This window comes from Mastomys coucha, unplaced genomic scaffold (genome assembly GCF_008632895.1).
Source record: "Mastomys coucha isolate ucsf_1 unplaced genomic scaffold, UCSF_Mcou_1 pScaffold16, whole genome shotgun sequence".
Classification (NCBI taxonomy): domain Eukaryota; kingdom Metazoa; phylum Chordata; class Mammalia; order Rodentia; family Muridae; genus Mastomys; species Mastomys coucha.
The window spans coordinates 36,993,067-37,006,202 of record NW_022196898.1 but is presented as its reverse complement, the minus strand read 5'-3'; the positions used below and the strand labels follow the sequence as shown (position 1 = coordinate 37,006,202).

Genomic DNA, 13,136 nt, shown 5'->3' with positions numbered 1-13,136 from the left:
TGGAACTCACTCTGTAGACCAGGCTGGGCCTCAAACTCAGAAATCCGCCTGCCTCTGCCTCCCAAGTGTTGGGACTAAAGGCGTGCGCCACCACCGCCGGCAAAAATAAATCCTTTAGAAGTTGACTAAAGAGGACCATAATCCGCAGGGAATGGTAGAATGTGGGTTCACAATTGAGTTCATGTGATGTCACTGAAATGGACCCTTGAAGATGATAAGGGTTTTCTGTATATTCCTGATTGTCTGGGAAGACCAGGCTGGCCTCAATCTCAGGGGTCTACCTGCCTCTACCTCCTGAGTGCTAGGATTAAAGTTCTGTGCTAACACACTAGGCTTAAAACATTTTATTTTTAAAATTATGTGTATGTCAGTACAAATGCCTGCAGAAGCCACGAGGAGGAGTCAAATTGACTAACTTTTTAAAGCTAGATTTTTGTTGTTTTAAGTGTGTGTGTGTGTGTGTGTGTGTGTGTGTGTACACACCAGAGACTTTGGATTCCCTGAAGCTGCAGTTATAGGTGGTTGCGAGCAAGCTGTTTGACCTGGGTGGATTCTGGGAACCAAATTCAGGACCTCTGGAAAAAGTGGTAAATGCTCTTAATTGCTAAGCTATCTCTCCAGCCCTTTAAAAGATTATCTTTATTTTATGTGTACGGCTGTTTTGCTTGCATGTATGTCCATGGTCCTAGTGCATATGATGCCCTCCAAGACAAGGAGGAGTTGGATCTCCTGGAACTGGAATGACAGATGATTGTAGGTCACCATGTGGATGCTGGGAACCAAACCTGAAGAAGCCTTTGCCAGAGCAACAAGTGCTCTTAGCTGCTGAGCCGGTGCTCCAGGCCCAACCCTTTCATAAACTTTCACTGAAGATCTAATTGCCTTCAGCTCATCCCCAGGCTAGTGACAGACTGAGATAAACGCAGCTGCTGATGCAGCGCTGTGGCAGATGCTTGTTTTGAACGTTGGGTTCAATCCCCAGTACTGGGAGTAGACATTAGGGGGAAGGCTTAGGGAGAAAAATTCTAAGAAATTACAGGAGTTTGCAGGGATTTTTGTTTGGTCTGGTTTTGGTTTTGGTAACGCGGGGCATTGAATTTCCAGAGGGAAGTGTTCAGAAGTGTTACTTGGTCTGAGCCCTGACAGAGAACTTGGAAGAGTTCTAAAGAGAGAGAGAGAGTCAAAATGCTGCCCAGTGGGACACAGGAAGCAAGGTAAGAGATCAGAGGAAAATGCTTGGTCCCTGGAGGTCAGAGGTAGAGCCAAATTTCCCTTGAGGGATTCTACTGGAGGAGTAGAGGAGAGAGCTAAGGCTGACCTGTTGACCCCTCTGTTTCTGGTATCAACCCTGGGTCTTCCCCTATCCCTGAGGACAGCCACTAGAAGCTTGAGACTCTGCTCAAACCCCCCAACCTGCAGGAAGAAAAAGGAGAAAAAGAAGAGGCTGCAAGAAGAAGCCAAGATCCAGAGCCTCACCAGGGCTGGCCATAGAGCCTTGCATGCTGCTCAGATTCAGGAAGCCTTGGGCAGCTTCCAGAAGGCCTTTCTGCGGGCCTCAAAGGCCCCATCAACCAGAGATAGCCCTGTTCTTCAAGCCTGTGCCTTTAACCTTGGGGCTGCCTATGTGGAGACTGGAGACCCAGCTACAGGTCTTGAGCTACTTCTGAGAGCCCACCCTGAAGAGAAGTCTCAACGCTGGTGTCATGGTGACCAGAGTTTCAATGTGGCTTTGGCCTATCATGCCCTTGGTGACCTGACTCAAGCTTTGAACTGGTACCACAGGGCTCTGGTGCACTACCAGCCACAGGGCTACCATGGGGAAGCACAGGCAAAAATAGGAGCCTGCTACCAGGCCCTGGGATGGCCTAAGCAAGCAGCTTGCAGTTTACAAGAAGCAAGCCGGGCCTATGCCCATGCAGGCCAGCTCTGGGATGCAGCCCTGGCTCAGGTGGCTGCTGTGAGATGTATGTTGAGCAGTCAGCAGTACGGACTGAGTGATGTGCTGCAGGCTCTGGAGGAGAGCCGTAAGCTTGCTGATGCTGACCGCAGCACTGACCAGGGACTGCTGGGTGAGCCTTAGTAAACAAGGTGTGGGCTCTAAAGAAGTGCTACGCCTAAGCTTGGTGGTGTCCTGAGGGCTGGGGAACCTGGAGGAGTGGGTCAGGAACTATATACCAGTACAGCCTTAGCTATCGCTCATCTGACTACTGTCAGTGACTCTGGTTCTGTTCTCTAGGGCCATTCTACAATGATCTAGGCATGGGTTACTTCCAGCTCCAACTGTTCCCTCTGGCAGTAGAAGCCTTCCTGCAGGCCCTACCCCTGTGTCGACAGCCAGCAGAGCAGGCTACAGTGCTTCAAAACCTTGGAATGACCCACAATGTCCTTGGCAACTATTGGGAAGCCCAGGAGTTTCACCAGAAGGCTGCCAATCTGCATGGTGGGTCCCAGGAACTGGGGACTGGGGCCAAGACTAAAGGATTAAAGAGAGGTTTCAGACCTGGGGAGGATATATAGACATAGACATATATGCCTTAGTTAGGTTTTAGTGCTGTGAACAGACACCGTGACCAAGGCAAGTTTATAAGTGACAACATTCAGTTGGGGCTGGCTTACAGGTTCAGGAGTTCAGTCCATTGTCATCAGGCAGGAGCATGCAGCGTCCAGGCAGGCGTGGGACAGGAGGAGCTGAGGGTTCTACATCTTCATCCAAAAGAAGCCAGGAACAGACTGGGCATCCTCAGGCAGCTAGGAGAAAGATTTCCGAGCCCAACCCCACAGTGACACACTTCCTCCAACAAGGCCACATCTTCTAATAATGCCACTCCCTGGGACGAGCATATGCAAACCATCACAGTATACATATACATTATATGTGTGTGAATACATATATACATACATACATATACATATATCTGGAGTGCTTGCCTAGCGTACACAAAGCCCTGGTTTGGTTCCCAGTACCACATAAACCAACTGTAGTGGTGCTCATCTGCAATCTCAGCGCTCAGTAGATGGAGGCAAGAGAATCAGAAGTTTTAAAGTTTTCCTTGACTACATACCAAATTCCAGGCCAGCTTGGGTTACATGGTATCCTGTCAAAAAAGAAAAAGAATAAAATGTTTCCAATGAACCCAGCGGTGCCCCAAGGGTTGGGAGGGGACTGAGGAGTCTGGGTCCTTACCTGCACAGCTCTACACCCGGAGCCCTGGCTGGCTGGATTTCTGGGACCAGTTATTGGCCTGGGACTACCTGAAATGGGAGAACTGGACAGAGCAGAAGGTAGTGGGCTCAGTAGCCTGGGGATGGAGGTTGGGAGGCTAGAGGTGCTGTTCTGAGTCTCCTCCTTCAGCAGCAAACCACTTCCCATCTTTGAGCTTCAGTTTCCAAACATAAAGATGGTGCTTTGAGGGGCAGTTGAGGTGGCTCGGCAGGTAAGGGTACTTGCTGCCAAGCATGCCAGCCCGAGTTCACTTCTCAGAACCCGTGTGGATGACGGAAAGCACCTATTCTGGCAAGTGGTCCTCTGACTCCCATCTGTGCACAGCCATATACCTACAAAACATGGCATCCAATCACACGAGTGGGCCTAGGTACCTAGCCCCTAAGTAGTTTTGTTTGTTTGTTTGTTTGTTTGTTTTTTGAGACAGGGTTTCTCTGTGTAGCCCTCGCTGTCCTAGAACTCACTCTGTAAACCAGACTGGCCTCGAACTCAGAAATCTGCCTGCCTCTGCCTCCCAAGTGCTGGGATTAAAAGTGTGTGCAACCACTGCCTGGCCAATAGTTTTGTTTTTTGTTTGTTTGTTGGTTTGTTTTTTGGTTGTGAGCCTAGCCTTTAACGGCTGAGCCATCTCTCTCCAGCCCTGTTTTTTGTTTTTTTGTTTTTGTTTGGTTTTTCGAGACAGGGTTTCTCTGTATAGCCCTGGCTGTCCTGGAACTCACTCTGTAGACCAAGCTGGCCTTGAACTCAGAAATCCACCTGCCTCTGCCTCCCAAGTGCTGGGATTAAAGGTATGTGCCACCACAGCCTGGCTAGCTGTTTTTTTTTTTTAATTTTATTTTATTTTTATTTTTTATTTTTTTACCTTCCAGTATGGTGGTGCACACCTTTGATCCCAGCACTCTAGAGGTAGAGACAGATCTCTGAATTTTATTTTATTTTTTGCCTCAACCTATTAACATAGTCTTTACTGACTCATGGGTCCCAACTTTCTATGGAGGTACTTGGAGTAAAACGAGGTGAGAGGCTCAACCTGGATAGCTTCGGTCTTTGTGGGTTCCCTAGAGGCACTGAGGGTGGGCTTTGGGACTCCTAGGGGACCTTGCGGAGGGTCTCGGTGCCCCCAGCAACCAAGTCCCTATTCAAACGGACCCGTTCTGATTTCAGGCTCTGTGGGCCAGCGCTGGGAGCAAGGTCGCAGCTTTAGCGGCCTGGCATTTTCACTGAGCCAGCTGGGGGACCACAGGGCTGCCTGGGACAGCTATTTGCATGCCCTTCAGGCTGCCCAAGACACTGGTAAGAATGAGAGGATTTGTTTGGAACTCAGGGAGGGGGACGTAAAGACCGAGGGTACACAATGCCGGAAGGGTCTGTGGAACAGGGACCATGAGAAGATCTTTCAAGCTCTCTTCCTTAGGGGACATGAAGGGACAGTGGCAGGCATGTGAGGGCCTTGGGGCAGCTGCAGCCAGACTGGGTCAACATGACCAGGCCTTGAAATACTATAAGGAAGCGCTGGCCCTGTGTCAGGTGAGACCTGCCATGATGGCCTCTGACTTCCTGACTTCCCCTCCTCTAGAAACCTTCTCTGGCTAATACTATTGGCCTTGCTCCTTACTCCTACCATGTATTTACTGATTAGAAGAAACACCACGCTAGGTCCAGGGCTGTTACCTGGAGGAAGAGGCAGTCTGCCTACAGTTTTGCGCTCAGTAGCATGGTGGCATGGTAGCATGGTGGTGGGGCACAAAGACTTCTCGCTCTTTCTGTCCCTTTCCTATTTTTGCAGACGGCATAGCTCAGTCCATACTCATTCCACCCCGTCCCTCTTCTCCCCAGCATGAACCAGGTTCCATACGAGAGCGACTTGTGGCCAAACTGGCAGATGCCATGCGGACCTTCGTGGCTCAGGAGAAGCTAACCCAGATTCATTTCCTGGTAGTATGACACCTAAGACCAGGAGGTGGGGGTGGGGACAAGATGCCCCAGAAAGGATGTTCTCAGGAATGCCATACTTAACCACTCCCGGGCTCGCGTGAGGGATGTATGTATATCAGGTTGTAGGGGGGTGGGGCAGGGGGGCGGACGGAGATTGTGACATATCTTTTTGTACACGGGCTGTTTCTCGGGGCTTTAGCTGAGGTCACAAGCCCCACTGGGTTAAGGCCAAGGCCTTTCAGTCATTTGTATGAAGAGCTGGGAGGCTGTTCTTGGATGCAATTCCCTAAATGGCCACAGGATGGGGGTGGTGCTCCAAGAAAACGCCAGGAGCTGTCTCTTTGGTAGGGTTTCTATGGCTCCCCTTGGACTCTAGCTCTAGCTTATTTTGCTTCCCAGTGTATCTCTCTCCGGGTCATGGGCCCTCCAAATGCTTTCCTCTATAGGAAATATCCTCTCACTCCAAGAATTGAAACTTATGCTTTACTATAGGGAGTTAATGGGTTGAATGTCCTCTTGTTTTAAAGCCCAGGACACTGTATAATCTTTAAATACAGTTAAATTCACCTGAAGCAGAGAAGGTATAGTTCAGTTGTAGAATGGTTGCCCAGCATATATGAGACAAAAGGTTCAGTTACCATACCGGGGGATAGAGGTAGTTATCCTGGAACAGGTAGGGGGTTGGATTAAAAGTCAAAAGTCTTAGGCCTCAGCCAAGGCCTTCCACTAACCCTCATAACACAGAGGCTTTGGGCATCGCATGATAATGGTCAGGCTATGGTTGGGTCTACAAGCCTGATTTCTGATCTAAGATTTAGTAGGTGAACCTTTAGAGAGCAAAGGGCCTTACTTCAGAATTTGAGTCTCAGAAACTCCCCTGGGCTGTCTCTAGCATGTGAGTCTGTGTCGCAGGACACTGTGGTTCCCTGAAGGTAGCTGGAAGGGTGGTGGTAGCCAGCGGGTTTCCCTCATGCCGTGTTCTGTACATTCACCAGCCCTCTGCTCCTGGAAAGCTCCAGTCTTCATGGAAGGCCTCCCTAGAGAGAGAGACCTCAGCCAGAGTACAAAGTAGTGCAGAAGATGCCCAGGACAGGTGAGCTAAGCAGTCCTGACATGGTAGAAGAGGGTTTGCTGCTGGCCCGGGAGTGGGGAGCTGTCCCCCAGGGGTATCCCACAGCCCAGCCACATCCAATTCTCTGTTCCTGAAGACCATTTAGTCGGTGGGAAGGTAAAGAGTCAGAAGGCTGTGAGAAGAAAGAGATGGAGGGGTTGGTGAACATGAACACTGTGTTAAGACCTCAGAGACAGAACCGTAAGTGGAAAGTGGGAGGGGGGAGGATCACGCCCCACTCTGCAGTCAGAACCCTCATCTTACCTTCCTGGTTGTCCCTCCCCTCCACCATGCCTGCCACCCACCCCTGGCTTCCCCTGCCTGCAGCAGTTTCCCTACATTTCTGCTTATCTCATGGGAGCCTGGCCCATTTCCTCCAAGGCCTTCCCAGATGTGTGTGTTGCCTCCTGTTCCCTAGCTTTCATTTCCTAGCAACTTAAACTGTGTATCTTAGAGACCAGGGTGTGTGGAGACCCCGCTCCATGACAGGCACCCTGTTAGGCTTTACTGCTTCCTAGACTGTCCCTTGAAGCTCTCAAGCTCACAGAGCTGAAGGCCTTGCTATTTGGTGAGCTGGCTTAGATTCCTGATGTGTTTCTAGTGTGTTTCCTTCTAGGGAATCATTCCTCCATCATTAGGGGATTCGTGTTTACCAAGCTTGTCCAGGGCATCTTCCGTGAAGTAACCAATACATAGCTAGATAGCCACCCTACTGTCCCCCACCCCTGCTTCTTCTTTCCCACTGTGAAGTCCTGGTTATGAAAAGGCCTGTGATAAGTGTATCCAATCCTCTCCATGCAGGCTCAGGAGCCACGGCCCATCTTACATCTGGAGGCCCAAGTCCCAGTAGGGTAGAATATCCCTTCATCATAGCACCCAACAAACTCCAAGTCAACAGGTAAGTCCTAGAGGAGAGGTGGGGGCCTGAAGGATGGGCAGCATGAGTAAAAGCAGTTAGCTTGTGGTAATTTTAGCTGGGAGTGGCCACTGTTAGGCTGAGGGAAGAAAACATCTAAGGCTCAGCATTATCCCAGGCTCCTGCAAGTCCTGTCTGCAGGTTTTAGAAGGATAGAGTCCTAAAGAAAATAGGGATGAGAAGCTGCAGCCAGGGAGGTGGCCCCGTGGGCTTCTGCAGCTGCCCTACAGCAGCCCCTCTGTCTCCTTTAGGTCATCCCTATGGAACAAGGAAACCCTCGGCAGGAACTTCCAGAGGACACGCATCCAGTCTGGCCTCTGCACCATCATGTGACCTATACCTGCTGGCTACAGAGCTTACCTCTCCAGGAACTTCCCAATAGATGCACTTAGGGCCTTTGCGGGAGGAGCTTCTTCAGAGGGTATGGACTTGGTGCTTCTGGACAGGCCAAGGGCTCTGCTGGCTTGGCATAGTCTCTTTGCTCTTCTTTGGGGGGACTTTAACTCAGTAAACAAAATAAGACTGGGAAAAGCACAGTGAGCACTGACCCTTGCTTTTCTGGTTTAGGATGTCATGACTGTTAAAAAGCTTTTGCTAGTTCTACAAATGACTTCCTGGCTCAGATGACTTTGGGACCACTGAGCTTCTCCACGTCCCCTTTTCACATTGGAGACGAGAATGTCATACAACAGAAGATAAGCGAGAGCAAACACTCTCGTTACTGTCCCGCATGAATACCTGAGGTCACACACAACAGCAATGATGGCGCTATGTTTTTTTGAGCATGCTTCACACCCTGAACACTTACAGGTATTTCCTCACAGGAGTGCAGGAGGAAAGGGATGGCTGGGCATGGTGACACAGGAAGATCACAGCTTCAAGGCCAGCCTGAGCTACGTAGCAAGACTTTATCTCAGAAAAAACAAAGCAACTAGGGAGGCCAAGACTGGCAGGTCTCTGTGAGTTTGAGTCTAGCCTGGTCTACATAGCAAATTCAAGCTAGTCATGGCTATATAGTGAGACATTATCTCAAACAAACAAACAAACAACCCAAAAAAACAAAAACAAAAATCCAACAATGAAACCAAGATGAGGAAGAGAAAACTCAGAGGTGAAATGGGTTAAAGATTGAGTCACACCAATAGGACTGGGATGCAGAACTGAGTGACACAGACCTCAGTGCAGCCCCACCCCCACCTCACTCCCATCTGAGCTGGTCAGCAGTCTGGGACTTAATACAAATGTGAATCTGGGACCTGATTGTCAAAAGAAGCATTGTCTCTATCAAGTTGAGCTGGATCCTCAACAGACTCATGCAAATTAGGTCACCTTTTGGGTTGTTTCTGTTATTTTACTTGCAGCAAGCGGGGTGGGGCATAACAGGGCATCCTGTGCTAAGCAAGCACCAGGCCAAGGTTAGTCACTTTCAAAAAGCTGTCAGTAGATACAAACAAGGGGAGTTTTACAAACTGGCCCAAACCTTAAGATTCTAGAGTAGTCTGGCACTCTATTTGCTTTGGACATTCATGAGCTGATTCCCTTTAAGGAAGCAAACTGATACAGGAGAGATGACGCGGCAGTTAAGAGCACTGGCTGCACTACTAGAGGACCTGGGCTCATTCCTCAGCATTTACAGGGCAGCTCACAACTGTGTGTAAGTCCAAAGGATCCTGATAACCTCACACAAACACACATATAGGCAAAATGCCAATGCATATAAAATAAAAATGAATCAATCATAAAAATGCAAACTGGGGGCTGGAGAGATGGCTCGGTGATTAAGAGCACAGACTGCTCTTTCAGAGGTCATGAGTTCAATTCCCAGCAATCACATGGTGGCTCACAACCATCTGTAATGGGATCTGATGCCCTCTTCTGGTGTGTCTGAAGACAGCGACAGTATGCTCACCACATATATAAAATAAATTAATAAAATCTTTTAAAAATGCAAACTGGGGCTGGGAAGTGTTGGAGAGATGGTTAAGAACATTTGTTGTTCTTCTAAAGGACCAGGCCTCAATTCTCAGCATCCACATGGTGACTCACAACTGTCCATAACTCAAGTTCCAGTGGATCCAGGGCCTTCTTGAGACCTCTGAGGGCATCAGGCATGCATAGGGTACACAAACATACACACAGGCAAAACACTCATACACATAAAATAAATCTAAAAATTTTTTTTAAAGAAGCAAACTGTAAATTGTGGGTGATAGGTAACTGTTAAGGTATCTATAAAAAACATGTGGAATCTAGCCAGGTGGTAGTGGTGCACAACTTTAATCCCAGCACTCGGGAGGCAGAGGCAGGCGGATTTCTGAATTCAAGGTCAGCCTGGTCTACAGAGTGAGTTCCAGGACAGCCAGGGCTACACAGAGAAACCCTGTCTCAGAAACAAACAAACACAAATCCACTCACTGGCCCCAATTCAGGAAAAGACCCTGGCCCTGTGTTGATAAGTAGTAAGTGAGTGTACTTTATTTCAGGCTGCAGTAAAAATAATTTACTTCTGATCATGTTAAAATCAGAAGTAAATGAAATGGGCCAAGCGGTGGTGGCACATGCCTTTAATCCCAGCACTTGGGAGGCAGAGGCAGGTGGATCTCTGAGTTCGAGGCCAGCCTGGTCTACAGAGTGAGTTTTAGGACAGCCAGGGCTATACAGAGAAACCCTATCTCGAAAAACCAAAAACCAAAAAAAAAAAAAAAAGTGAAATGATTAAAAAAGTGTAGGAGAGAAAAAACTCAATCCCACTGTCTCATGCTTTCTAACCGTGCCCTGAGATTTAAATAGACTGGGTCCATTTAACGAGGCTGGAGTGTAATACTGTGAGACATGAATTTGGTTAATATGGCCAGGAGTATAGCTCTGTGGTCCAGAACTTGTGTACCAAGCAAGAAGCTTGGAATTCCATCTCCAGCATTGTGCAAAAGAGAGGGGGTGAGGAGGGAGTGGGAAAATGATCAGTTTCACAGAGAAAAAGCACATTTATCCTTCTTTTTTTTTCTTTCTTTCTTTCTTTTTTTTAACTTGAAACAGGTATGTAACTGTGGGCATCCTGGAACTCACAATGTAGACCAAACTGGCCTTGAACTCACAAAGATCTGCCTTTGCCTCCTGAGTGCTGGGATTAAAGACATCTGTCACCACGTCCAGCTTTCTTCCTTCCTCCCTTTCTTCCTTCCTTCCTTTCTTCTTTTTTTTTTTGATTCATACAGTCTATTCAGATCATAGTTTTTCATCTCCCATCTCCCAGATCCTCCTTACCTATCCTACTCTGCTCCTTTTTTCTCTCTCTCAAACAGGTAAAAAAAAAAAAAAAAAAAAAAAAAAAAAAAAAAAAAAAAAAAAAAGCAATAAAAGCTGGAGGAGTTAGAAAAGGGACTGAAGGAACTGAAGGGGTTTGTAGCCCTATAGAAAGAACACCAATATGAACCAACCAGTACCCCCCAGAGCTCCCAGGGACTAAACCACCAACCAAAGAGTACACATGGAGGGACCCATGGCTCCAGCCGCATATGTAGCAAAGGATGGCCTAGTTGGACATCAATGTTGGAGGAGAGGCTCTTGGTCCTGTGAAGGCTCAATGCCCCAGTGTAGGGGAATGCCAGGGCGGGAGGCAGGAATGGGTGGGTGGTCGAGGCACACCCTCATAGAAGGGGGGGGAAGGGGGGCTGGGAGGATGGGATAGGAAAGGGGAGATAATATATGAAATGTAAATAATTCTGAGTTCGAGGCCAGCCTGGTCTACAGAGTGAGTTCCAGGACAGCCAGGGATATACAGAGAAACCCTGTTTCAAAAAACCAAAAACCAAAAACCACACAACAAACAAACAAAATGTAAATAAATAAAATCTCCAATAAAAAACATTAAAAACAAAACAAAGCAACACAAACATGCACATAAGCCCCATAAACATACAAAACTGGAAACCATAACTTACAAGCAAAAAGTCCAGCAAGATGAAAAAAATGCCCAAACCAAGCAACGAGAGGAAGTTGACAAAATGCCATTGAGTCTGTTTTATGTTGGTCATCTACTGCTGGGCCTGCTGCCTACTGGTCAGTGTGGTTTGTATACCCAGCGAGACTTCACTGGAAAAAGCTAATTTTTGCTTTGCAGATGGTTGTCAATTAGAGACAACTTCTTGATTAGGGAGGGTCGTGTCCTCTTCCCCTCTCAGCCCTTGGACCCTGTCTGGCTTGAACTGGGCAGCTCTGTGTGTGCTGCCACAGTCTCTATGAGTTCGCATGTGTACCAGCCCTGCCGTGTCTGGAAGACACTGTTTCCTTTGTCGTCATAAACTCTGATTCCTACAATCTTTCTACATAGCTTGTTCAGACCTGTGAGGGGTTTAATGAAAATATCTTATTCAGAACTGAGTGTTCCATTGTGTCTCACTCTGTATGCTGCCTAGTTGTGATCTCTGTGTCAGTTCCCATCTACTACAAGCAGAACCTTCTCTGGTGATGACTGAGCATGACACTAATCTATGGCCACAGCAGAACGTCATTAGGAGTCAATTTATTGCTGTGTTTCTTAAACACTCTCATAGTATTTGTTTTTTTTCCTAAGGTTATGACCTATCTAGTCTCAGGTTCTGGGCCACCTGAGCAATGTCAGGCATGGGTTCTATATCATATAGTAGGTCTTAAATCCAATCAGATAATGGTTGGTTACTCCCTCAATGCTATACCACTAGCACCACGCAGCCAGGTCAGCATGATAGATAGCAGGTTTTGTAGCTGGCTTGGTGGTTACCTTTCTCTGGCACCGTGGAAAGTGCCTTCCAGTACCATGAACACTAGGGAGTAGGGATGAAAGCTCTAGTCACGCACCTAGCATGTAGCTCAGTTTCTCTGTGTTGGATGAGATATGTAAATGTTGTATTCAGCAATAGGTCCTTAACAACAATTTGTGGAGAATACCCAACAGCCTTGGCAATAGTCCAAGTTGTTTAGGGGTTTCCATGGGGCCCCTTTGGCCAACAAGTCAGTTAAATGTAACCCATTCTGATTCTGAAGATTTCTGTTAGTGGCAAAAGATGTCTGGTTGGGGCTTAGTGTCCACTGTTATTTAGTGACTCTGTTTAGATTTCTTTCATATAGGCATACATTTCAAGAAGTTTCTAGTGTAGCAGGATTCCATATGACCCCTCAAATGGCCCCTAGTGTCAGTTGTCTTTCCTATATTCTCTCCCTTACCCCATCTTCTTTCTTGTTTAATCTTGTTCTTGTCTCTCTCTAGTCTCTCTAAATATATATTCTATTTCCCTGTCCTTGGGAGATCCTTCCAAGATGATCCTCCTCTCCAGCCTAGTTCCTTGCTCTCTTTATAACCTCTGGTTACTCTGATATATCTATTGAAAGCGTAAAAGCTAATAACCACATATAAGAGAATACATACCATATTTGTCTTTTGGGGACCTGGGTTACCTCCCTTAGCATTATTTTTTTCTAGCTCTGTCAATTTTCCTGCAAACTTCACATTTTAACAGCTGGATAATATTCCATTGTGTTAATGTACCATATTTTCATAATCCATTTATTTGTTGATGGAAATCTAGGCTGTTTTCCAATTTCTGGTTATTATAAGCAGATCAGCAATGAACATGGATGAGCAAGCGTCTCTGAGGGAGGAGCCCCTCCCTCAGAGCCCCTTTGGGTATATACTAGAGAGTGGTATAGTGGTATAGTGATTTTTATATTTCTATCAGTGCCACACTGATTTCCATAGTTACAAGTTTGCACTCTGACCAGCAATGAGATGAATGAGTGTCAGGATGAGTGAGGTGATTCTAGGTGTTGGTATCTATTGTTGTCTTTGTTGGGCAGTTGTTCTATTCCTTGGTTTCTTTGTTTTTATTTTTTAATTTTAAGAGACAAGGTTTCTCTGTGTAGTCCTGACTGTCCTGGAACTCACTCTGTAGACCAGGCTGGCCTTGAACTCAGAA

At 47.2% G+C, this 13,136-nt stretch overlaps 1 protein-coding gene and 1 long non-coding RNA gene across 3 annotated transcripts; one reads left to right on the top strand and one right to left on the bottom strand.

Annotated features, from left to right (window-relative positions):
• Nucleotides 1-1,170: 1,170 nt before the first annotated feature.
• Nucleotides 1,171-7,721, top strand: Ttc24 (tetratricopeptide repeat domain 24). Of its 2 annotated transcripts, XM_031376049.1 has the most exons (10): nucleotides 1,171-1,214; nucleotides 1,420-2,069; nucleotides 2,237-2,440; nucleotides 4,388-4,516; nucleotides 4,638-4,750; nucleotides 5,060-5,158; nucleotides 6,154-6,251; nucleotides 6,367-6,470; nucleotides 7,071-7,167; nucleotides 7,437-7,721. In XM_031376049.1, exons 1-10 carry the CDS (start codon nucleotides 1,186-1,188, stop codon nucleotides 7,516-7,518), a joined length of 1,605 nt encoding a protein of 534 aa, XP_031231909.1. In that variant the 5' UTR covers nucleotides 1,171-1,185; the 3' UTR covers nucleotides 7,519-7,721. The 2 variants fall into 2 exon arrangements, 1 of the variants encoding a protein (XP_031231909.1); XR_004119975.1 differs by lacking the exons at nucleotides 1,171-1,214; nucleotides 1,420-2,069; nucleotides 2,237-2,440; ... (2 more) ...; nucleotides 5,060-5,158; nucleotides 6,367-6,470 and adding an exon at nucleotides 5,369-5,502.
• On the bottom strand, nucleotides 2,886-5,250 carry LOC116094107. Its single transcript, XR_004119976.1, has 3 exons — nucleotides 4,895-5,250; nucleotides 3,185-3,555; nucleotides 2,886-3,095 (listed from the first exon to the last, which is right to left on the bottom strand). It is a non-coding gene; the product is annotated as an uncharacterized LOC116094107 (long non-coding RNA).
• Nucleotides 7,722-13,136: the final 5,415 nt, after the last annotated feature.